Source organism: Podarcis bocagei (genome assembly GCF_964188305.1).
Source record: "Podarcis bocagei genome assembly, chromosome: 13".
Taxonomy (NCBI): Eukaryota; Metazoa; Chordata; class Lepidosauria; order Squamata; family Lacertidae; genus Podarcis; species Podarcis bocagei.
Window position 1 is genome coordinate 50844204 of NC_138138.1, and position 25860 is coordinate 50870063.

General features: G+C 49.9%; 2 protein-coding genes across 2 annotated transcripts; one reads left to right on the plus strand and one right to left on the minus strand.

Moving 5' to 3' along the window:
* Window positions 1-10: 10 nt before the first annotated feature.
* Window positions 11-5509, minus strand: PSMB5 (proteasome 20S subunit beta 5). Its single transcript, XM_081168378.1, has 3 exons — window positions 5242-5509; window positions 3677-3983; window positions 11-489 (listed from the first exon to the last, which is right to left on the minus strand). The coding sequence occupies exons 1-3, from the start codon at window positions 5476-5478 to the stop codon at window positions 191-193; spliced, it is 843 nt and encodes a 280-aa protein (XP_081024504.1). The 5' UTR covers window positions 5479-5509; the 3' UTR covers window positions 11-190.
* Window positions 5510-8266: 2757 nt separating this feature from the next.
* PSMB11 (proteasome subunit beta 11) lies at window positions 8267-14415 on the plus strand (the record flags this gene model as incomplete). Its single annotated transcript, XM_081167479.1, has 2 exons — window positions 8267-8416; window positions 13630-14415. The coding sequence occupies 2 exons, from the start codon at window positions 8267-8269 to the stop codon at window positions 14413-14415; spliced, it is 936 nt and encodes a 311-aa protein (XP_081023605.1).
* Window positions 14416-25860: the final 11445 nt, after the last annotated feature.

Sequence of the window (25860 nt, forward strand, 5' to 3'; positions counted from 1 at the left end):
CAAAAAACAGTTTGGACAGCAGAAGTTTAATTCTGAACAAGGGAAAAAACCAAATACTATATGAAACATGGGTTACAAACATGAGACATCTTCCCAGACAGCGGCATCTGTGAGTCCCGACCTTCCTCCAGCCAACAACCCTTAAAAGACCCCAAATCAGCACCCCAGCTTTCTCCCAAAGTCCATCATCTCAAGCTACTGTTTCTGTAGCTTTGTCATTATATAATTCATGCAGTTTGGACACATCATCACTGGAGACACGGACCCAGCCATCCTGGCGTACGTGGTAGAGGTTGACTGTGCCCCCAGAGTAGGCATCGCGGTATGTAGCCTGGTAGATGGCGCGACGGGCCAGATCGCAGGCTTCTTCGACGGTGAGATCGTTAGAGTAGCCACGGTCCATCACTCCGTAGGCGTAGACAGAACCGGAGCCCACCGAGAAAACTTTGCCCGAGATGCGGTTCCCTTCACTGTCCACGTAATAAAGGCCTGAAAGGCAAGGCGGGGAAGTTTGTGTTACTGGGGCTTTTCACAAAATGATTACAATTATCGTATCAGCACCAAAGGTTGCCTTGCACACCCTTCTCCCCTCCAAAAATGATCTCAATTTCTATACCATCATGTATAACACCATGTTTTTAAACAGGTTGATGGAAGGGAGCATTCAGCCCTCTGAGCTTCTTCCAGCAACCCTCTCCAAGTTTCAACACCCAAACGCTACAGTTTCTGATGCTGCTGCAAGTGTCCCAACATGGGGCTATGCAACATCCAAAGGAAATGTGGCAACTGGAATGCTAGGTTGGGGGGCGGAGTATGTTTATTGGGAGGAGCTATAGCTATGCATTTTGTACCAAGCTCAAGGATAAACTTGGCCACAGCTCCAGGCATCTTCTGCCCGGTATTCCCTGCTCTAATCAGCCTTCCTGGACCGTTGACAAAACCCAAAAGGATTAATCCTTCAAGATCAGTTTCCTAGCCTGATGGAACAAGCTACACAGATACCTTCACGGTGAAAACACTGGGGTTTCCCTTTCTATAAAAAGAGCTGCAACACACAGCTATGTGTCCTGTATCTTACACCAGAAGTAGGGAACCAGTATTCCTCAAAATGTTGCTGGTCTCCAACTCCCAACAGCTCCAGCAAGCATAGCCTATGGTCAGGGATGATGGAAGTTGCAGTCCAACACCTGGAGGGGAAAGGTGGTTCTGGGAAGAATGTGCTTTTAAGTGTTTTGGTGGGGGATGGAATCCTTTGCGGAATGTTAAATGAAGACGTATTTTAGGATATCCTGAAATTGTAGCCACTGATTTAGAAAGAAGGCGGCGGGGGGGTTTGCACTGAGAGCACAGCCTTGGTGACGGAAAGGGTAGAATATGATGTAGAATATGGAACAAGATGCCTAAGTCAGAGGAATAAAGGAAAACAGAAACGTTTATATCCTAGTCCTTTGCATACTTGGATGCAAAGTATCACAGATTTCAGGGGAACCAAAGACTGCAGCTTCTCTCAGCCCCAACCATATGTAGACATATTGGGTATTCCACATGGAAAGACAGGATGTAACAAATAAACATATGAGAAAGAGATTTATCAAAGGGACTAGTCAGTGCAAACATTGAGGAAATTAAAAATGTGCAGAGCCCATGTAAATTCTTTAGATTTTTTCCTCAGGAGAGCAGCCAACCTGGCCCAATGGTCTGCTATGCAAATATTAAAAGTAGACAAAACCATTTTAAATAGGATCACCACACTGTGATTCTACGCTAGTGCAACGAAGTGCTTCCAGAGGAAGGCCTTCATGGGCAACAAGTACTGGGTACCAACAATCTAATTGGGGACTGTGGGGATTTTCCTGCTGACAACTGCAAGCCCAGTCAACTTAGTACATACACCCTTTCCCTGGTATCCTCCAGAATTCTTGGACCGCTGCTCCCATCAGTCCCAGACAGCACAGCTGTGGACTAAAGTATCTGGAGGAAACCAGGTCGGGGAACATTTAGTAAAACCCATGTGCATGGCACAGCTAGCTGTACCAAAGCAACAATGGCTGTACCAAGCACACTCTACCTGGAGATACCACCTCCCTAGTTAGCATATTCAACCTGGAGGCACAACCACCCTTGCTTCTAGACACATTTTTACACAGCCAGAGACTTTGAAAGAGTTTCTAGCAGCAGCCCTGCAGAAGCTAAATAGGTCGGGGTCTGATCTGTGCCTGAATGGGAGACCCCTTGTGAGCCCTACATGCATCATCTTAAGTTTCAAGATGGAAGAAAGCAGGATATAAAATAAGATACTTAATTGGTAAACTGTAATAACCTCACCACTAGCAAGTTGGTTGTAAAAGTGCAGCTATGACTACAAGTGAGACATTGGCCCCAACTGTCCTATATATTTGAAGCAGCATCATACAATTTTAAACAGTCATGGCTTCCCCCAAAGAATCCTGGGAAATGTAGTTTGTTAAGGGTGCTGAATGTTGTTAGGATGCTCCTATTCCCCTCACAGAGCTACAACTCTCAAGACTTCCCAGGGAAGAGGGATTGGCTGTTCTGTGAACTCTGGCTCTTGTGAGGGGAATATAAGCCTCATATCAACTCTCAGCTGTTCCCAGGATTCTTTGGGAGAAGCCACGACTGTTTAAAGTGGAATGATACTGCTTTCAATGAATGGTGCAAATAGGGCGACAATCAGTCACTTCTCCAACAGTGGATGCTCGGGTTGTGAACGTGATCCGTGCGAGATACACGTTTGCAACCTGCAGAGTTCTCAACCCACAGCGGCGCGTCTGCACACACACGGATTGCGATTCGGCACTTCTGTGCATGCGCAAAGCACGGTGTAGCACTTCTGCGCATGCGCGACCACCGAAACCCGGAAGTAACCCGTTCCGGTACTTCCGGGTTTCAGCGGGTGCGTAACCCGAAAAAATGCAACCTGAAGCAGCTGTAACCCGAGGTATGATTGTAATTTATCCAGGTATCTGCCAGGTATTTTAATCCAGCTAGCAGGGCAGTATGTTTCCTGTTACTGGCTCCACCTCCCTGCAGAATTGAACACTTACCTATAAAGAGTATTAACGTGCTGTAGTTTCCCAAGGAAGTAGAAACAAACAAAAGTGAGCTAGAGAGAGCAGGAGCCAAAGAATCACTTGAGATGCACAGCAGAATTCAGAACCAGTGCATGTTCTTTTCCCAGTGTCAAAATGCAACGTCAGAAAACCCAACACAAAACTCAAACAGCATGTGAGGTAGGGGTACAACCTTAATTAGTCCTAAACCAATGCAAATGTAAAGGTTGGGGAGTCTCAGAAGGTAGTTTTGAGTGAAGAAAGCAAGAACAGGAAAACACCGGACCCCAGAAACGTAATCTTAACCATCATTAATTTTTTTATCCTGCCCTTTCTCCCAAAGGAGCCCAGGGTGCCAGATAAAAAAAAATATCGCATCACATAATGGATTTATCACCGCCTGTATAGCACTTCCCACAGCAAATGCCAATGTAAATACAGACAAGGATTGTGGAGTCACCAGAACATAGGTGTGGGTACGGGCATGATCAAGGGAAATAGTGCAAAGGCTAAATCTGTTTAGAATTTAGTAAGACAGGGGAGTGGAGAAGACATTTAAATCTTATGACAGCTCCCCCCCCCCAAGAAAAATGTGGTGTCCTCACCTGGCCCTCGCTTGTCCCAGCCACAGATCATGGTACCCATAGAGAGCCCCATTCCCTTGTACTGATACACCATGTTGGCCAACAGCTTTGAGGCAGCAGCCACCGATATCCGCTCCTTGTTGCGGAGTTCATAGATGCGACACTGCCGTGCCAGCAGCCGCTCCCAGAAGCTGCAATCGGCTGCACCACCAGCCATGGTGCCCAGCAGGTAAGGGTTAATCTCGATGACCTTCTTGACCGTCTGAGAAGCAATGTAGACACCTGCTGTTGCCCGGGAATCCACGGCCACTATCACACCATGCTGAAACTGGAAGATCAAGGAATCAAGAGGTCAAGATCATGATGAACAAACCACAAAGGATACACACAACCAGAATGAATGGCAATCCAAAGTGTGCCCACCCTGCTTGAAGGCACCAATGCAAGAGGGTTCCTCACACCCTATTACATGGTCCAGGTGATAAGATAACATCCTGAGGCAACATTCACCTGCCAATCCAGTATGGGATTTGCCAAAGCAGCCTACCTTTGTCTCAACCTGAATCACCAGTCCAAAAGTACACCAGGGTTTGTGAGGCCAGTATCCCTCTCCCTCAAAAGTGCCCACAAGACATTGAAAGCCCATTAATTCTATTCTGGAAAACCCAGGTGATAATCTCAAAGTGACTTTTGAAGACAATGCCACCCTTTGCCCAACTTCTCAGGTCTTCCGTTTCCTGAAGCCTTTCCTTCAAGTGAATCCCTCTCTACAAAGTGTGCCTTCCACTTCCCAATTTTCTATGCCCCCAACTGAACCAACCTATTCTCCCAAATTATCCCAATATGGACTCCAGTATCATTCACACATATCTGAACACCCGGTTCAGGCCTCTTATTTGCCACCCCCAACTAACTACAGCCACCACCAGCCAGATATCTTTCTTGTCATCCCTACTCCCAGGAGAGCTTATATATTTTAAGTTATTAACATTCTGTACCACTTGTTCTGTAAACCACCTTGTGATCCTCAGATGAAGGGCGGTATATAAATTTAATTAAACAAACAATTATCAATATTATTTATTAAATTTGTATACCACCCTTCATCCACAGAGCTCATGGTGACTCGCAATCATAAAAACACAGTATCAAAACACAAATAACATCATAAAAACAGGAATGATAAAGCCCAGAACGAACTCGCAACAAGCACCCACCACCCTGTGAGGCTGAGAGATGGTGACTGGCCTAAAGTCACCCAGGGGGGCTTCATGGCTGAGTGGGGATTCGAACCCTGGTCTCTAGGGTCCCGAGTCCGACACTGTAAACGCTGCACTTTGCCTTTCACGTGCAAATAATAAAAACAGCGAAGAGCAGCTTTGAGCAAACAAAGATAAAGGTTTCAAAACCATGGTTTGTAATCAAGAGAGGACTCAAGAGAGGACCCAACTCATTCGTCTCAATGAGTCTTCCCCAAGTAGGGCTCACCCCCCCCCAAAGCGATGCATCCAACCCCCCACCACTCGCACCCAAAGCGCCCCCTCTCAGCCCCCAAGGGGCGTGCCCCCCCACTCCCCGCCGCCCACCTTGAAGGCCAGGGTGGTGGTGCCGTGCAGCAGCTCGATCTTGGCATCCCCCGCGGCGGTGCCTCGGTCCAGGCCGGGACAAGGGGCCGCCAGAAGCAGGGGCATCCCCGAGGCCTGGGCCTCCGCCCCATGGCAGGTGCCGAGCGCGGGGAGTCGGAACTCGTTGCCGGCCCCGAAACCGAAGAACCCGGCCCTGTTCACGGGCTGCTGCGGCTCCAGCAGGCTGGCTAGCGCCATCTTGGATAAGGGCTAGTCACCGTGACTCAGGGCCTACAGCCTATATAGGCTCCGGGCGCCATGTTTGGTGTGGGCAGGGCTCGCGGGAGCCGCACGCATACAGTATAAGCAAGCGGCGGGCGCCATCTTGGTTGCAGTCTCGTTCTCATTTCACGCCGCGCGTGAGAGGTTGGCTTCGCCATTTTTAGTGAGGGGGCAGCGCCGTTGCATGAGGCTTGCTGCTACGAATAAAGGGCCGGGCGCCATCTTAGGTGAGGGCAAGGCTAGACCTGAGAGACCGGGTGCCCCGGAGAAAGCAAATAGGTCAATGGAAAGGAAATGTGTCAGTCACCGTCTTAGAATCATAGAATCATAGAATCATAGAGTTGGAAGAGACCACAAGGGCCATCGAGTCCAACCCCCTGCCAAGCAGGAAACACCATCAGAGCACTCCTGACATATGGTTGTCAAGCCTCTGCTTAAAGACCTCCAAAGTAGGAGACTCCACCACACTCCTTGGCAGCAAATTCCACTGTCGAACAGCTCTTACTGTCAGGAAGTTCTTCCTAATGTTTAGGTGGAATCTTCTTTCTTGTAGTTTGGATCCATTGCTCCGTGTCCGCTTCTCTGGAGCAGCAGAAAACAACCTTTCTCCCTCCTCTATGTGACATCCTTTTATATATTTGAACATGGCTATCATATCACCCCTTAACCTCCTCTTCTCCAGGCTAAACATGCCCAGCTCCCTTAGCCGTTCCTCATAAGGCATCGTTTCCAGGCCTTTGACCATTTTGGTTGCCCTCCTCTGAACACGTTCCAGTTTGTCAGTGTCCTTCTTGAACTGTGGTGCCCAGAACTGGACACAGTACTCCAGGTGAGGTCTGACCAGAGCAGAATACAGTGGCACTATTACTTCCCTTGATCTAGATGCTATACTCCTATTGATGCAGCCCAGAATTGCATTGGCTTTTTTAGCTGCCGCGTCACACTGTTGGCTCATGTCAAGTTTGTGGTCAACCAAGACTCCTAGATCCTTTTCACATGTACTGCTCTCAAGCCAAGTGTCACCCATCTTGTATTTGTGCCTCTCATTTTTTTTGCCCAAGTGCAATACTTTACATTTCTCCCTGTTAAAATTCATCTTGTTTGTTTTTGCCCAGTTCTCTAATCTGTCAAGGTCGTTTTGAAGTGTGATCCTGTCCTCTGGGGTGTTAGCCACCCCTCCCAGTTTGGTGTCATCTGCAAATTTGATCAGGATGCCCTTGAGTCCATCATCCAAGTCATTGATAAAGATGTTGAATAAGACCGGGCCCAAGACAGAACCCTGTGGCACCCCACTAGTCACTCTTCTCCAGGATGAAGAGGAACCATTTCCTCTTCATTTCCTGAGGGGGGGGGGGAGGGATGTCGTTTGGGGATGGAAAGGGACGAGTGCTTTTATCCCTTTACATTCTGAGCAACTAGTGAAGTTAGGGGTTGGACTAGATGACCCACAGAATTCCTTCCAACTCTACAATTCTAAGATTCTAGGACAAGGATGACACAAAGCAAAGGAAATGAGTTTTCCTTGTACGGTGCACGATGTGCAAAGTGCTAGTTTCGTTTCCTATGGAACTCACCGCCACAAGGTGGCATGCAGGCCAACAACAAATACTGGGCTAAAACAAGTAAATAAGATAGCCCCTCATTCATGATTGGACAGTAGTAGCTGGGGAATCCAGAAGCAGAATTCAAGTACCCTGAAGTGTCTGATCTTTGCAAGTGTGAAAAATAGGGGTTAAAGACTCATGTGCAAGTGTGCCGCTCTTCTTCTGAACTATTATTATTATTATTAAATTTATTTTCAGCTTTTCACCATCTAGGTCCCAAAGCAGCTTATAACAAAAAAATGACAAAAACAAACAGAATGTAAAGAATGAATTTAACCCCATAAATTTAAAAAAATAAAAAACAAACCTAAAGCATCAGAAAATGTAAAACTTCAAAGATGCAGTCATGTTGCAAAGGCCTCCTGAAATAAAGCAATGTTAACCAGGCACCTGAAACTCAGCAGGGATGGTGACAGACTAACATCTGGTGCAGGAATAGCATGGTCAGTGTGTCTGGAGGTCCTGGGCTGCCCAGTCGATGAGACTCTCTTTTTTTTAATGAAATTTTTATTGGTTTTACAGAATTTTAAAGAACAAACAAACACCTAAAAAGACATACAAACACGTATAATTTCATAACCTTTTTTCATAAACCTCTTTTCTGAGACTCCCCCATACCCCCCCTTTCTGCATCCCAATGTCCATAATTTTATAGCAACTCCCAATTGTTCCTTTCCAACCTCTGTCATCTTAGTCATCTCTGTATTCTGACCTTATATCACTGTATCCCTTTATTCCTAAAAACCACAACACTCTAACATTCATCAAGTTTATAATAGTCCTTAAGATAACTTTTGAATTTTCTCCATTCTTCTTCCGCCGTCTCTTTTCCTTGGTCACGGATTCTGCCTGTCATCTCGGCCAATGTCATATAGTCCCAGTCGATGAGACTCTCAGCCTCACTGATGCAGTCAGTGAAGTTATTCAGGGCTTTATACACTAATTCAATAACTTTGATAGGAAGCTGGTACAAGTCTTTTAACACCGGTGTCCTATGTTGACGATATGCAGCTCCCATCACCATACAGAGCCACAGCACCCTGTACTGGCAAAAGCTTTGACTGGAGAGGTCAGGGAGCAGCCAGTGTCCTCACATCTTTGGTATCAGCCTCTTCACCTCCCTGGCACCATCAGGGTGGGGTGGGGTGAAAGCCTCCAAGATGGAGCGTGTGCATTTACACATGGGCTTCCTAGAGATGGCACTGCTCTCCAACGAGCCTGAACGCTCTGCCATTGCACAGCACTTGAAGGATGCTGATGCACTGAGACAGGAGTCCCTTCTACCATCCATCGTGCCCCAGCAGCTGCCTGTTAGTGGGGCAGCTGGCTCAGCCTTTTTGCTTCAGGCGGTGGAAAGGGAAAACTGCAAGCCTGCATCCGTGGTCCCTGGCAGCTGCCTGCTAAAGCCCAGAGGAATGCAAGAAGAGCCAGCTGGACTGAGCCAAAGGCCCGCCTAGTTCAGCACCCTCTTCTCACAGTGGCCAACAAGATACCCAAATGGGAAACCCGCAAGTGGGACCTGCGTACAACAGCTCTCTCTGCTCCTGTGGTTTCCAACAGCTGGTATTCAGGAGCAGCCATGGAGGCAGAGCATAGCCACGAGAGCTAGTAGCCATCAATGACCCTCTCCCCCAGGAATTTGTCTAATCCTCTTTTAAATAATAATCTAATAATAATAATTTATTATTTATACCCCGCCCATCTGGCTGGGCCTCCCCAGCCACTCTGGGCGGCTTCCATAAAAACCAAAAATACAGTAAAATATCACACGTTAAAAACTTCCCTGAACAGGGCTGCCTTAAGATGTCTTCTGAATGTCAGGTAGTTGTTTATCGCTTTGACATCTGCTGGAAGGGCGTTCCACAGGGCGGGCGCCACTACCGAGAAGGCCCTCTGCCTGGTTCCCTGTAGCTTTGCTTCTTGCAATGAGGGAACCGCCAGAAGGCCCTCGGCGCTGGACCTCAGCGTCCGGGCAGAACGATGGGGGTGGAGACGCTCCTTCAGGTATACTGGACCGAGGCCGTTTAGGGCTTTAAAGGTCAACACCAACACTTTGAATTGTGCTCGGAAACGTTTAACGGAAACGTTAAAGCCACGTTGGTGGTCATCACGGATTCCAGTGGCAGCGGGTCCCTTAGTTCAACTCTGCATTGCATGGAGAAGTTCCTCCTTTTACTGCACAGTCAGGGGAAAAACAATGCTTTCCAGGGTTGTAAAGACTGTGGAGAGAATAACTGGGTGTACTCTTCCCACCTTGGATTAAATATATGCTTCCAGGTACCATAAGAAAGCTGCAGAGATAGCGCAGGATAGTGCGCACCCCGGAAATGATTTCAATCAGCTTCTGCCTTCTGGAAGAAGGTACAGGGTTATAAAGACTAGGACTAGCCGCCTAGGAAACAGTTTCTACAATGCGTTTTAAACGCATTGTAAGGAGTCTGTATGGGAGTATATTGTATTTAAAAATGGGATATCAGAGTTTTTAGGGGGCTAACCAGGTTGGGATAGCTGGGATAGCAGGCTTGTTGGGTTCTGAATGTCTTATGTAGATTTTTCAATTTCATTGTTCTGTATGGGACAATGACAATAAAGATGATTGTATCATATCGATTATCATACCTGCCCTGAACCTTCCAACATTCAGCTTCATTGAACATCCATGAGTCCTAGAGTTACGACAGAGGGATGAAAACTGTTCTCTGTCCACTTTCTTCATGGCAGACATCATTTTATAAACTTAACTGTGACTTGAATTTACCAGACACACACACGCACCCCGTGCCAAGTTCGGAATGCATTCACACTTACCTTTTCTGCTGCAGAGTTAAGTTCTCCGGATTGTACTCCTCTGATTGTTCCAGTGATAAATGCTCTGCTTCCTATTAATGCAGCGTAAGCACTAAACATCTTCTGAAAAGGAGCTTCTGCTTCCCATTAACATGGGTGTCTCTCGTCCTACTTTTTTCTACTGGAAATGCCTGCTTGCTTTGTACACCTTTAACGGCACTGAAGCCGTTTTGGTCTTGGAGGACAGGGGACGTCCTCCAAAAAAAGCCAAACCGCCTGCACTCCCTCTTTAAGCACCACTTTCTCGAAGATGTTTTGCATGCAGAGGGTCTCTGATTCAGACCCCAATGGCGTCTTCAGCTAGGGCTGCCCAAAATCTTGCCAGTCAGTGCAGGCAATACTGAGCTAGGCAGACCAACTGTCTGAATTAGCATAAGGCAGCATTCTGCAGTTGCTACCCATAGCAGGTTCATCCAGAGGTCTTGACTATCACTGAGCTAACTGTGACCCCACCCCCGGCAAAGGTCAAGGCATTTCTGGAGAGAAAGCGGGGACGAGCCATTAGTGCAAGGCCTGGTGACAAAGTGTACAGGATCGCCCCATCACCATGTAACTGGATTACAACCCGGACTGCCCTTTGAGGGTCTTCTTCACACACCCCTCCCATTCCCTCCTGACTCCCACATTCCCCCACTCACTCCCCACAGCCCCCCAAGCACTAGGTGGATGCTGCTGGGGGACTCGGCATCACGTTTCGGTGGAGCACGCGGAAGGACGCATTTGAGGGTGACAGATGCTGACAGGGCAGCGTCTCTTTTAGGTCAGGGCGGGAGGGAAGGGAGAGGTAACCCTCTCGGTGCTGGGGACCAGTTTGGCTCAGGGTCCCACTTTCGCTAGGCCAAGGTGTCTGGGCTGCACGATGGGCTACCTAATCGAAGCTGAGTTGGTCGATGCCCGTTTTGCACTGATGGGCCATCCTTGCCAATAACTGGTGGAGACGAGAAAACGAAGCAATATTTATTATGAGCTAAATTGCAAGCAGCAAAAGCATATTTGATGTGTCTGGTTGTATAATTCCAGCTGCCAGTTTGCTCTCTCAGAGACTGTCCTAAAGCAGCTTCCCAGGAGCCAAACACAAAAGCAGATTGCAGCCTCTGCCAAGAAAGAACCCCATCGCTTTTGCCTTTGACGTGGCACTGGGGACGCGGCAAGGGTGAAACGTGCTTTATTGGTCTGACTGGGCTTCCACTCGGCCCCCGACCCAAACGCTTGGGGGAACAACAATACCTTCACTCGATTGTGATGGCTCTGGGTGTAGTGAGGTTTTGTGGTGGTGGTTGCTTTACAAAAAGAGGGACCTCGATGCCAAAGTATATGGGAAGTTCTCCTTGTGAAGAAAGGAGATGGTCCCAGGCTAAAGTCCCCACATCTCCAGGTAGCCCTGGGAGAGACTCCATGCCTGAAACCCAGTGTGTGATGGGCGAGTGTGTCAGACTAGGCCCTGGGAGACCAGAATCCAACGCCCTGCTTGACCATGAAGCCATTGCTTCATTGCCTAACTACCTCCCAAGGCTGGCTCAATAAATGTTGCCGCTTGAGGCAGAACAGAAAATGGCACACACAAACACACCACCTGAAGCAACTAGACATGGCCTGGGGAAGCTCTGGCATGCTGAGGGGGATGGGAGGGAAGGGAGGCTAGAGAGGTGGTGGTGGCCCTGCTCTTTGCAGGAGGGGGAGAACAGCACACTCCTTGGGGGGCTGGATTTGCCACCCCTCTGGGCTGTCCCCACCTGAGGCGACTGTCTCACCCTGGCGAACGGGTCATTTGTGGGGATTGAATGTGGGGGGAGGGGGAGGGACCACGCACACCACCTCGAGCTCCTTGGAGAAGATGGGTTGTCAATGCAAGAAATAAGAGTAAATAAAATACACCCAGTCAGCGTAGGCTTATCGTGGGCTAGATGGACAAATAGTCTGACTCAAGTCTAGGGCAGCTACTTCGGTCTCTCTGGGGACCCAAGAGACGGGAGAGGGAACAACTGTGGGACACTAACTTCTGTTATCTGTGTTCTAGTAACCTCTAGGTTAGATCACTGCTATGCATTACACATAGGGCTGCCTCTGAAGACGGCTCAGAAACTTCAGCTGGTGCAAAATTCAGTGGCCAGGTTGCTCACCAGGGCAAGATGGTTTGAGCGTATACAGTGGTACCTCAGGTTACAGACGCTTCAGGTTACAGACTCCGCTAACCCAGAAATAGTACCTTGGGTTAAGAACTTTGCTTCAGGATGAGAGCAGAAATTGCGCGGCCGCGGGAGGCCCCATTAGCTAAAGTGGTACCTCAGGTTAAGAAGAGTTTCAGGTTAAGAATGGACCTCCAGAACGAATTAAGTTCTTACCCTGAGGTGTTACTGTAATGCCAATCCTGGCCCAACTGCACCGGCTGCCAATTAGTTTCTAGGCCTAATTCAAAGTGTTGGTTTTGAGCGATAAAAGCTTAAATGGCTCAGGACCTCAACACCTCAAGGACTACCTCTCTCCATATGAACCTACCCGGGATCTGAGATCACCATCTGAGGCCCTTTCTCATGTGCATTCTCCATGAGGTCGAGGGAGGCCACACGTGAACGGGCCTTTTCTGTGGTGCCTCCCCATTTGTGGGATGCTCTCCCCAGGGAGGCTTACCTGGCACCTTCATTATACACCTTTAGGTGGCAGGTGAAAATGTTCCTCTTCAACCAGGCCTTGGGCCACAAAGAACCAGGCCTTCTTTGTGGAAGGTGGGGTTATGGGTTTGTTCTTGCTCTTGTTACGTACAGTGGTGCCTTGCAAGACGAAAAGAATCCGTTCCGCGAGTCTCTTCGTCTTGCGGTTTTTTTCGTCTTGCGAAGCAAGCCCATTAGCGGCTTAACGGATTAGCGCTATTAGTGGCTTGGCGGGCTTAGCGGATCAGCTGATAAGCGGTTTAGTGGCTTAGCGGATCATCTGATAAGTGGCTTAGCGGATCAGCTGTTAAGCGGCTTAGCGGATCAGCTGTTAAGCAGCTTAGCGGCTTGGGAAAAAGGGGGGGAGGAAAAAAACCCAGCAGGAACTCGCAAGACATTTTCGTCTTGCGAAGCAAGCCCATAGGAAATTCGTTTTGCGAAGCACCTCCAAAACGGAAAACCCTTTCGTCTAGCGGGTATTCCGTATTGCGAGGCATTCGTCTTGCAGGGCACCACTGTATTTTTGCGTTTTCATTTTGTATGTTCATGTTGTGAACTGCCCCACGTTCTTCGGAGGAAGGGCAGTATACAAATTTAACAAATAAATGAAGAAGACGCACCACGGGGTGTGAATGAGACCCAGCTTTTCTTGCTGCATCATTCACCGCTCACTGTTTCAACCCCATTATGAAGTACTCGCACACCCGCTTCTGAGGCTGCAGTCCTAGACACAGGCTTGGGAGCCTGCCAAACTGAATACAATAGAATCCACTGCTCATAAACGAAGGAAGCTTCTCCCACCTGCCTTTAGACTAAAATAAAAAAGGAAAATAGTGTCAAAAAACAGGTCAGCGCCTGTCACATAGAAGATGCTTCCTGAAGCTTTTCGTCACCCTCCTTTTCCCACCATTAAACATGCAGCTCTACCTGACCCATCGCACCTTGTCTCCAGCCCCGCCTCAATCTTCTACCTGATCCTTCCTGGAATCTAGGCCCCCTCCCTCCTTTTATAAGCTCTCTTCTCCCAGTGTTTCCAGAACTCATCCCAAATGGCTCTCCAGAGCGTCCTGGGCCTGGACTGCCCACCGCAGGCCCCCAGCTGGCCCCTGCCACCCCCGAGCAGGAGAGTGGTGCCCCTGCCGTTTCCGCTGTCCCACGGCACCACCACGCTGGCCTTCCGCTGCAGCCATGGGGTGGTGGTGGCAGCGGACACCCGTGCTTCGAGCGGGAACCTCGTCTCTGATCCGTCAGCCCGCAAGGTCATGACCCTCCACCGCCACCTCCTGGCGACCACGTCCGGGACATCGGCCGACTGCGCCTCCTGGTTGCGCCTGCTGCGGTGCTCTCTGCGCCTGAGGCAGCTCCACGGCGGGCGCCAGGTCAGCGTGGCAGGGGCTGCCAAGCTGCTGGCTTTCCTCTTGCGGGGCTGCCGCCACAAGGACCTGTGCGTGGCCACCGTGCTGTGTGGCTGGGACGACGGCGGGCCTGCTCTGCGCTACGTCTACAGCGATGGCACGTGCCTCCAGGGAGACATTTTCGCAGTGGGCTCCGGGTCTCCCTACGCCTACGGGGTGATGGATGGCTCATACCGCTTCGACCTGCCACGCGACGAGGCTTTCCTGCTGGCCCGCCAGGCTGTGGCTCACGCCGCCCACCGAGACGCCTACTCCGGGGGGAACGTGGACCTCTACCACGTGCGGCCAAGCGGCTGGGTGTGCGTCTCCCGGGAAGATCTCAGCCAGGTCTATCGGGGATTGGGGCCACTGGGCGACGGAGAGGGCGACACTAAAGAAAGGCACCGTGGAATTGACTAGATACCAGCCTAAAACGGGACGGGTCTGTCGGTTTCAGCAAGAAGCAGCCATAACCCAGATTCAGAAACCATTCATTTCAGCAAAGTAGTGCAGAGAAAGCAAAGCACAGGTTGTAAAATAAGGAGTGGGAAGGCCCAAGTGGACTAAATTGATTTTTTTTTTAAACCCACCCCAAAGCTGCAAAGGTGGCAGCCTGGACCAGGGCAAACCCAACAATTTGGGACAATTTCGTAGCAGCAAGACGCTTAGCGGAGAGGGAAACCAAACGGCGAATCAGAATCCCAAATAATTCACAAATATGGTGAAAAGCAATCAGCGTGGCTTATTAAAAAACAGCTTGATTTAGCATAGGGCCAATTACGGAGCAGATGGTAGCGCAGTGTACATTAGATGTGGGGCGGCGGGGGGAGCCTTGGGCCAGTGTAAACCAGTATGGAACGGACTCTGCTGGTTCTGATGTATGGAACTGATCTGTGGAGGCCGAAATGACACCCAGGATCCCTTTGGACCGGCCAGGATGGCGCCTAGGAACCCTCCCAGGCCTGGACTCATGTTTGTGCAACTGGGTCGGAATAACCTGCGAGTCTCCTTGGATGGACCAAACATGTTCACCCTCCTGCCTTGGAGGAAAAAAACCAGACGCAGCCGGAACCAAGGGGGACCGAGCCAGGGCTGCTCCATTGTTTGAGAAAATAAATGGGGGGCGTCTGCTGGCCGGCGCCTTTCCTCGCCTCATCTCCTCCTCCATCCGCCGCGCTGCGGAACGTGTCCCGGCGACGGTGACAGATAGGCGCTGTTATCTCTGCCGTCTCGCCGCCGCCTGCCTCCTATCTTGCTGCCATCTCCCCGCTTCAATGTCCTTCTCGCCCGGCCCGCGTCGCCGCCCGTCATCTCATTACACTCCCCCCGCCGCCGCCGCCCTCCAACAGCATTGTCTGCCGCCGACGCCGCCGGGAGCGCAGCCTCCTTCTCCCTTATCGCGCCTCTCCATCTCCCCGGCGCGGCTGCGGCTGCTGCTGGGGAGAAAACAGCTCCGCCGAGGGAGGAGGAGGACGACGGCGATCGAACCTTCGGCAGCAACGCGCCGCGGGCCGGATCGCGGCCCCCGGGTCCCTAAAGCGCCCCCTAGCGGCTGCCCCACCCCCAAAAAACCAGCCGCGTAAACACAGCTCCTTGCTAGGCCTGGCGCGTTCTGGGGACGCCGCGCTATTTGCGCCCTTATCTTAATTGGCATCTCCCGGCCGCGGTACTGGCGGATGGCCCACTTCCGCGCCCCTCCTGCCTCGCCCTGTCGCTCCCGATCCGTCTGCCTCCTGCCGCCGCTCCACCTTCCCCTTCTCTTCTCCATCTGCCCCTTTCTCCTTCTATCCATCACCCAGATCCCCACGTCCCCTCCTTCTCCGCGCTCCCTCCGCGGCGGCGCCTGCCCCCCTTTACTTCCTGGGCCCATAGCTTTCTCCATTCTCCTGCTGCTGCCGCCTCTTTCCATCTTCTCCAGCCCGCCCTCCGCTTCTTTCCATCCCTCTTTCATTATTTCTGCCTTCCGTCTTTCCCCGCTCCCTCCCACCCCCATCTTGCCTTGGCTCCTGTTCCCCCTCTCCTCTCCTCCCCACGTGGCCCTCTGCGGGGCGGGGTGGGGGGCGCCCAGGCCTGTCCATCAGCGCTCTGGCGCCACGGGGTGTCAGTCCATTAGCAAGCGCCGCGGGGGAGGGGGGCGCCAATTATCAGCACTTTAGCTGTTTCACGCCTGGGTGGAGGCTGCACCTTGAGGCGCAGAAGAGAGCGAAGGAATGAAAAAGTGGCTGGGAAGGAGTGCAGATGGGAAGGGAGAGGCAAGGAGGGAGGCAGCGTGTTTGGGGGGCACGCCGAGAGGGGAAAGCGAAGGGGAATAAATGTCTGGGGAGAAAGGGTGTTAGGGGCGACGGCGGAGCGAAGGAGTGTGAAAGTGATGCGAAAGGAATGCAGAAAGGGAGAGGAGGAGGCCTGTGAATTAATGGAGGGAGCGAAGGGAATAGGGAGGTGAGAGAGGAGTGCAGAGAAAGACGGCGGAAGGAATGAGGAAAGAACGGCAAGGGAATGGGGAAAGAGGAGGGAGAAACAAGGCAGTGAAGAAGGGACAGTAGGCAGTGGCGTAGCGTGGGTTGTCAGCACCCGGGGCAAGGCAAGTAATTTGCGCCCCTAACCATGGATTTGCACCCCCTAACCCATGGATTTGCGCCCCCTAACCCATGGATTTGCGCCCCCTAACCCTAACCACCAGATGTTGCACCCGGTGCGCCCGGCCCCCCCCTGCACCCCCCACACTACGCCACTGACAGTAAGTGAATTGTGGAGGAGGGATGCGGAGAGCCCTGAGGAGAAGGCCAAGGAAAGCAGGAGGTGGCTGAGGGATGCAGAACGAAGGAATGAGAAAGTTAACAGTGCCAGTGAGCAAAGACAGAAAGAATTGTATTTTATTTTAGGTTTTGTACCCTGCCTTTCCCTCCAGGAGCTCTCCACGCAATCCTCACGACAACCCTGCGAGGTACGCTAGGCTGAGAGATAGCCCCCCTCCCTCCCCAAGGTGGGGATTCGAACCCTGGTCTTAACACCCTAGCCCACTACACTGCAGTGGCTGTTTTGTAGCCGGGAGAGCTAGCGCTGGCCTCAAAGCTCAGGCAGACCTGGAACGGATGGCTGGCCAAGAAGGGAGAACATGGGGAACCAGCCTTCGTTTTATTAAAATATTCATATACGCCGCCCACTCATAAAATATCAAGGCGGTGTACAGCAGCGTGTGTACCAGACACAACAGAAGGTAGAATGCCATTAAAAAATGCAGTGCAGAATTAATCGTAAAAGTTGATTGGCTCAATGCAAGGAGGGGTGAGGAGGAGGAAGGGAATGTGCCTTGTTAAGTAATGAAAAGGGACAGTGGGCCAAGTGTGGAGATCAAGAGGGAGGAGATGAATGGAGGAACAAGAGGGGGATCAAAGGAGTGAAGGGGGGAAAGGGGATTGCAGATGCATACAGACAAGGGGAGAGGAAGCGAAGGAATGAGAAAGCAGGAAAAGGAGTCAGCCGTGTGGATGTGGCCAGGGATGAACTGGAGGAGGAAGAGGAGCATGCCTGTTTGCACTTCAGCTCTGCACTCCCCTTGGAAAGTAATTAATATTCTTGTAGTGCTGGGCACAGAGGGGGCAGGCCCGCCCTCCTCATTTGCATATAAATTAAACGACAGACAAAGACACTGGCAGCCAGAAAAGCAATCACAGCCCCAGCTCCCTCCAGCCCAGGGGTACCACTGCCACCCTCCAGGCCTTCTGCCCCCGACAAGCCCAGAAGTGCCCAGATGGCACTTGTCCCTGCACCAAATCATGGGAGCGCAATCCCACCTCGAGAGAGTCCTTGGACAGACATGAAATCTGTCTCGAAACTCCTCCGGAAGCTAGATTCCTTCTCCATGCTGGGATGAGAACCCAGGAACTGCCCACCTTTCCAACCAGCTCTTCAGGGACGCTCCAGACCCAGGAGATGTATCCCCCTCTCTTCTAAACCAGTCGGGTATCACACCTTCCTTTCCCCGCTGCTGCCGTAAAAACCATATTGTGAGTGTGTGGGGAGCCAGGGAAATCCAGATGTATGGCAGCCCTAACCTACAGCAAAGAGAAACGTCTTTTTAAGTTGTAAGAAATAAAGAGATTTCCTGCAACATAAGGTCATTTGTCTCTGGTTGTTTTGTTTGCTTGCTTGTATTTAGCATGTAATTTTCACCTTGCGGGTGTGATATATGCAAAATCCTTATTGATAGATGGTACCAGTTCTTTTACGGAGCCCAGTTAGTTGTAAACTGGTCAGTTTGTGCCACGATGATACACTTCCAGCCTCCAGTCAGTTCTCCTAGGTGCTGGGTGGTTTGGAGGGGGTCTAGAATTGGGCATTCCCACTATACAATTCAACGATCTTAAATGTACAAAGTATGGGACACGGGTGGCGCTGTGGGTTAAACCACAGAGCCTAGGACTTGCCGATCAGAAGGTCGGCGGTTCAAATCCCCGCGACGGGGTGAGCTCCCCTTGCTCGGTCGCAGCTCCTGCCCACCTAGCAGTTTGAAAGCACGTCAAAGTGCAAGTAGATAAATAGGTACCGCTCCAGCGGGAAGGTAAACGGCGTTTCCGTGCGCTGCTCTGGTTTGCCAGAAGCGGCTTAGTCATGCTGGCCACATGACCCGGAAGCTGTACACCGGCTCCCTCAGCCAATAAAGCGAGATGAGCGCCAGAGTTGGTCACGTTGGACCTAATGGTCAGGGGTCCCTTTACCTTTAAGCGTACAAAGTTTTGTCCATGAGAGGAGCTTTATAGGATCAGCCTAAAGGCCCATCGAGTCCAGGATCCTGTTGCGGCCAGTGGCAGACCAGACACATCTGGGAAGGCATCAAGCAGGGCTTTGAATGCCATGTTCCTTCCCTCTTGATGCTCCTCAGCACCTGATAATCGGGCATATCCTGCCTTTGCATGAATGTTCTCTCTATAGGCGCCACTCCCCATAATTGTGAACTCAGCTGGTGAGTAATAGAAGTCAGAATAGGGTAGCTGAGGTCCCACTCTGCACTATACCTTTAAAGCAGTATCACTCTTCTTCAAGCAGTCATAGCTCTTCCCAGAGAATTCTGGGAAGTGTAGTTTGCTAAGGGTGCTAAGAGTTGTTAGGAGACCCATCTATTGCCCTCACGGAACTACATTTATTAGAGCAGCATAACAATCCTTGCACAGAACCCTGGGAACTGTAGCTCTGTGAGGGGAATAGGGATCTCCTAACTTCTCTCAGCACCCTTAAACTACATTTCCCAGGATTCTTTGGCTGTTTAAAGTGGCATAACGCGGCTATAAATGCATAGTGCAGATAGGGCCTGAGAAACAAGAGTACAGTGGTATCTCGAGTTAAGAACTTAATTCGTTCTGGAGGTCCGTTCTTAACCTGAAACTGTTCTTAACCTGAAGTACCACTTTAGCTAATGGGGCCTCCCGCTGCCGCCATGTGATTTCTGTTCTCATCCTGAAGCAAAGTTCTTAACCCGAGGTACTATTTCTGGGTTAGCGGAGTCTGTAACCTGAAGCGTCTGTAACCCGAGGTACCACTGTATTGGCCTGAAAACCAGGGGAAAAGGTGGGATAGCCTTCTTGTGCACTTTAGTATTCTGGGAGAAAATGTGGCTGAACAGGAAGACTCATAGGAAGGTCCATCTACCTCAGTATTGCCTACACGGACTGGCAGCAGCTCTGCAGGGTATCAGGCAGGGTATCTCTTCCAGCCCAACCCAGAGATGCTGGGGATTGAACCTGTAACCTCTGGCATGCAAAGCCACTTCCCCAAATGAGGAGAGGCTACACAGCTGCATTTTCTTTCAGGTCCCGCTTGTCTCAGCCAATCGCCTCTGATATATGTCCCCTCCTCCTCTCTGAACTTGGCTAAACCATTTTAAAAGCCATCTACGTTAATTGGCTATTGCCGCATCTTTTGGCAGCGGCTTCCGTCAATTAATTCTGTGCGGTGTAAAGAAGGGCTTTCTCTTGCGCCTCCTGAATTTATTGCCAATCGCCTGGCGGACCCTTTGGCCTAGTAATATCAGAGAGGATGGGGCGCGTGTGAAAACTCTCACAATTTTAACCGCACCTTGCATAATGCAGTATTATAAACCTCTCGTCAAGCTCTGTGAGAACATGCTGGAAAAGCGGAATACGGACCCAAGTCCCCCAGGACATCCTGTCTAAACCAGGACTTCTGAGCTTTCGGTTGCCACATCCCCAGCCAAGATGATTTGGAGTTGCTCAATGGCGGAGGGGGATCTGTGGCCCTTCCAGCCCCAGGCAACATGGCCAATAATCAGGGGTGATGGGAATTGTAGTCCAGCAAGAGCAGGCGCCCCCATCCTGGCTCTGTGGGACTCCCACAAGTCCCTCAGGACCACTTACAACTTTTCAAGCAGGGGTACAAATCCTGCAGGACTTACCGTCCCTAGATATTTAGCATGGCGGCTGCTTTAAAAGAGCTGAAACTTCACATTTCTTTTGTTCGTTTGTGTTTTGCTTTGCTGGGCAGCCGGAGGCGTCCCGATGCATTTATTACCAGGCTTAAGGGGGGGGTGTAATTATTTGGGGTATGCGTTCGCCTGTGTTTTCAATCTCCGCCTCACTTTTAATAATATTGCAAGCTGTTTCTGAAAAGTGGTGTGTTTGTAGTATAATATTCACCCCCTTCCGGTTGACCTATAGGGCCTGTGCTTTGCAGTAGATTTCTGCAAAAACAAAAACAAAAAAACAAAAACTCCAAAGCTGCTGAACGTTTTGCTTTTATTTATTTATTTTGCCAGCCCGAGGCGGCAGAGTGCGCCAAAGTTGCCAGCCCAGCACTCCCCCCCCCCCCAGGTGGAGCCCAGATTCCAGCACTTTCTGAAAGGAGGGGCGTTGTGACTTTGGCTCATTTGCTTCCCTGTGGCATTTTGATTTCGAAGCAGCAGGGGGAAATTTCAAATACCTGGGCCTTAAAAAAAATAAAAAATAAAAAGTGATGAGAAGGCCAGAGAGTTAAAAAGAAAGAGAGAGAGATTACTTTGCCAGCTTCCTCTGAATGGGCCTGTCTCCTGGTGCCAGCAGAGATTGGAGGTGTTAGGGGTTGGATGGGAGGAAAAAGGTAGAAAAAATGTGGGGCAGGATATAAACTTTGCCAGTGGGAAAAGGAATGGATGGACCTGGCACTAGAGACTGGAGGTTGTGTCTAATGCTAGCCCTACTCGGATCAGACCCACTGAAAATAATGGGTGCATTATTAGAATAAAAGAATTGCAGAGTTGGAAACGGGTTCGGAGGGTCATCTAGTCCAACCCACTGCAAGGCAGGATTTTTTTGCCCAACATGGGACTTGAATCCACAGTCCATTTGTTTCAGCGGGTCTACTTTGAGTTCATTTTAGTTGGAAAGAAGTAGTTGGAAAGAAGGAGGGCTTAGCCTTTTTCAGCGTCAGGACTCTGTCGTGGAACGTGTGGGTGTTCTACAATGAAAGGGGAGGAAAGCCTCTGAGCACGTGCAAAGTGTTTTCCTCTCAGGACAGAGAAGGCCTAACCAGTCCACACAAATCTGGGATTAAGGAAACCGGGTTGGCCTCTGTTATTTTCTCCTACCAATAGGGAACCTACGTAAGGACTCTATACGGGCTCTTGGATACCCCATAAGGGAAGAAGGGCAGGTTTTGTTTACAACAGAGGGCACAATAGTTCAATATGAAAGAGCAAGAGAGTGCCTCTGTGCCACGTGCAGATTGCCTTTCAGCACCAGATTGGGGGACCAGGACTTTCCAGAGCAGAGGGCGCAAGTCCTAGGCAGGCTTTGAGGCCTAGCAGCCTCCTGACTTGGGATGCCTGGGTCCTGAGCCTGTTTTCCACAGAGCCGCTCCTCTGTGTGGGAGTGAATCCAGAAACTATCGACATTATTTTGGAGGCCGCCGTTGTCTCGGCATCAGAGACGGCGACGGCATTAACAGCAGGTGAGCCAGCCTTGAGCTGCGGACGAGGGGTCAGGCGGCTGTGGAAGAAAGGAAACAGAACGAGCGGGAATAACGGGGGAAATGAAAAGAGGACCCGGCCTTTGAAACGGAGCGATGCGAATGATAGAGAAAGGAGGCAGCGGGAAGGAAGACACCCTTTTGAAGAGGAAAAGTTGCACAGAGAAGAATGGACGCTTTTCTCGAGAGGAAGAGAGGGGAATGGAGGGAGATCAGCTTGGCTGCTACGGCTGCTTTCAAGATGGTTACTAGATGATCAAAGAAACAAGGATTTTCCCTTATTCCATCCTCTATTTCTGAGCCCCACCCGGGTACCAGGATTTTGAGTTGAAGGAGTGGCCAGCATTCAACATCTAAATTCTCTGTCTCGCCCCACATTTGTACCATTTGATGCCTTTGCGGCATCAAAAACACCCACGTGAGACCACCATCTTCCACATTATTGAAGTGGGCTTCAGCAGCTTGGGGTAGTGGGTGGAGTGCAAAGTCCTTTTTGAAAATTCTCTGTGTTAATCCATTAGGATCAGGGCTCAGGATCCAGCTGGGTACAGTTCCTCTGGGGTCCTCACTCCTGCCCATCAGCCGTTAAGCAGGGATCCGCTTAAAGGTAAAACGGCTTTGATGTTGTGCAAAGTGTGCAGCGCATCTCCTGCCTCAGCAAAAAAAATATCTGTTGCAAGAATATCAATGCAGAGGGGTTGGAAATGCCTCAGTACAGAAGCAGACTTGCAAATATGACATAAACTTGGAAATTGCACGCATGCGATTTCCAGATGCAATTGCATTTTGAAATTCATGGCTTTGAGTAGTTGTTAAGGCAGGGCTGGCAGTTCAGCTGTGCCTTGGAAGGTTTTTTTTTTTTGCCATTTGCAAAGTCAGGATAGATAAGAGGTATTGGATAAGTTTCTTATTCATTCTTTTTCCTTTGCACACTAGAGTGGAGTTAGTTGCTAACAATTAAATAGATGTCTGTTTCCGACAGGAACATTAGTTATTTATGTTGTTTATTATTAGGATTTGTATTCCGCGCTCCCTCCAAGGGCAGCAAAGACCAAGGGGTTTAAAACAGTGCCACTTAAAATCAAACAGAAACGCATTTAAAACATTTAAAAACAACTAAAAACCACCTAAAAACTAGCTGAAATACCTGTCTGTGTGATTGTGTGTGGAATGTGGCCCCCTAACTGCTTTCCAACAGGTGATGTGGCCCAAAAAGTTTCCTCACTCCTATGCTTGAGGCCCACACAGGTACATTACTTAAATAATTTTTCTTTAAAAACATGGTTAGAAATTAACATTCTCAGGAAGTGAAGCGGTGGGGGAGATTGCTTCCTAGTCCATATTGCCAGAAGTGGAATCTATTTGAAATGTGTTGCTTAGGGCTTGGTTATCTGCATATGCTTCTGATAAGGCTTAATTAAATTAAATTAAAATGTTTAAGGAAGATACATCCTTGGTGCAGGGAGGGGCCCAGGAGTTCTCCTCGCTGTTCCTTCTGGTGCCAGATACGTCCTCTTTCTCAGCAATGGGCCACAAGGACACAGGAAGCTGCATTGCACTGATCCATCTAACTTGGTGGCCGTGGCTGTCCAGGAATTCAGCAAGGAACATTCCCAGCTTTACCGGGAAATGGCATTAGGGACAGACGGTGTTCTGCACCCGAGCTACAAACCTGCACCTAGAACATGAAGGCAATAGGCTTCTTTTGCTTCTGGGTAACGCACAGGTAGAGTGCCTCTGCTCCTGGAGGAACCGATTATTGCCATTGTGTTCAGCGGCTGATAAAGACGGTCTCTTTACCAATAGGCAGTGCCTCTGCCTTGTCGTATTATCTGCTAAGTGATTGGAAATGAAAGGGACATCGGTATTCAGACCAGGAATGTAAAAATCAGGCAGCAAAGTTTCTTAAAGAAAAAGTTTTTATTTGGATTTTTGTCCGACAAAAAGCAAATAGGGTGCATTCAGGAAAATGAAGAATGCCCGCCCCCCCTTTGGGGCAGTCAACTTATATATCTTTCTGCAAAGCACAGTTCAGCCCCTTGGCATCCCTTTAGCCAATGATTGACAATTTCCTATGGTCATTGATACATATTCATTAAAGCTCAACCAATGAATAAATTTGGTGTGTCCTTTTGGTTCCAAGTTGCCTATTCCACTAGGTGGCGCTACTGGCTTATAATCTACTTAACCTCTGTACTAGTTCCAGGAAGTGCCCCTGAACCCCCCGCTTCCAAGAAATGTCCTTGTGGTTTAGCAACTTCACACCTAAGCGTTATATCTGGAGCCTGGCGGTCAGCAGACATCCTGCTACTTGCCTTTGTCAGGGGTCGTTTCTCAGAAATGGCTTAACCTCAACTAGCAAACTTCCTGCAGGGGCAATCTAGCTGCACCCACAAGCTTGCATGCTTGCTGCCTCTGCAAAAGGTGGCAAAGTGACAAACATGAGAAAGAGAAATAGTCTTTAGCTTTCTAAAATGGCTTTGTGCTTTTAGCTTTTTAGATGGCCCTATAATATGGCTTCAGAGGTTCTTAGCCTGGCTCTCTATTGGTCATCCTGACCTTCACCCCTGCATTCCCCCCTTTCCATCACGAAAATGCTGACCGGTCACGGTTCTCCATTTTCGCTTGATGGACCTATAGGTGCAACATCATAGAGAGCCAGGATATAGGTACGTGTTGCTGCATTAACTGAGCGGCTCACCATTTGGCGTACAATCTGAATAAGGCAAGGCAAAAAGCATGATAAGAATAATACGGTAACGAAGAGAAGTAAAATCACAAGCAAAATCTCTTTTAACCATGACCAACCTGGGAGTTAAGAACTAATTCAACTACATACACTGGGGAGACCTGCACCATCTAGACTAATTTTGTGGTACAAATCAGCCTGTAACACTCAGACCTGTTCAGGCTCTCAGCTACAGCTGTTGTCATATTCAGGAAGGTGTTTTCCTCCCACCCTGTGGCCATTTGAGAGGTGAGAACCATCAGGAGGCAGGGTATGATCCACATCCTGATTCGAGGAATGTTCGGTGGCCCAGAACGAAGAACTGTACCACCAACACAGAAATACCACAAAAAGGGTAATACCACAAGCCAAAGGGATGGTGGCCCACGAAGGCCAGGTCATGTGGGCCTCTAACTCCTGGCCCTACTGAGGCGTGAACAGCGTCTACACACAAAACATTCCCACTCTACACAGGGAAAAGTGGCCGCCTGGCACTGATACACTGTTAGGCCTCGGGAGCTATAGGGATGGCAATAGACTCTGTAAAGTTCAAAGGCTGGTCCTACTGGGTAGCGGTCACCTACGTGGTCTCTGACCAGGGCCTATGGAGGCTGAAGCCTGGGGTGGCAACCCTTATGCAGCCACAAGAATACCCTACCACATTCAAGGGTATTATGTGTGGAGTTACCAGGCCAGGTATTCTTCTGGGATTATGGGAGGCTCGAGCCACCACGACAACCACAGGTGGGGCTGCAGGATTTACTGGCACTTGTTCAGCAATTTCAATGCGCACCTGGTTCAGGCTCCCTCCCCTGTAATATTTGCATTAAGATAGGCTCTGACCCATGCAACACCTGGATTAAGATTAGGACCTGGTCTACCAGATGGGGTTGGTACAGTGCTCTACCCCCTGAGTGACAGTTGGTTCCCCCCCCACAACAGCAAGAGCGGTCCAGAACTCGATAGATTTCGACCGTCTCTGCAACTTCCCGTAGGAGCAGTACCCATGTGCGCTGGACAGTGGTGTGGAAGAGAAGCCACAGTGGGGTAGTGGGATGTTTCAATACGGCAACCTCATCAAACCCCTGTTCCCAATAACCAATGAGCACGCCATTTCTTACCACTGGCAAGACGAACCAGTCATAGCAGAGGTCCGCAGGCCAATAGGGTTGGTATGGCTC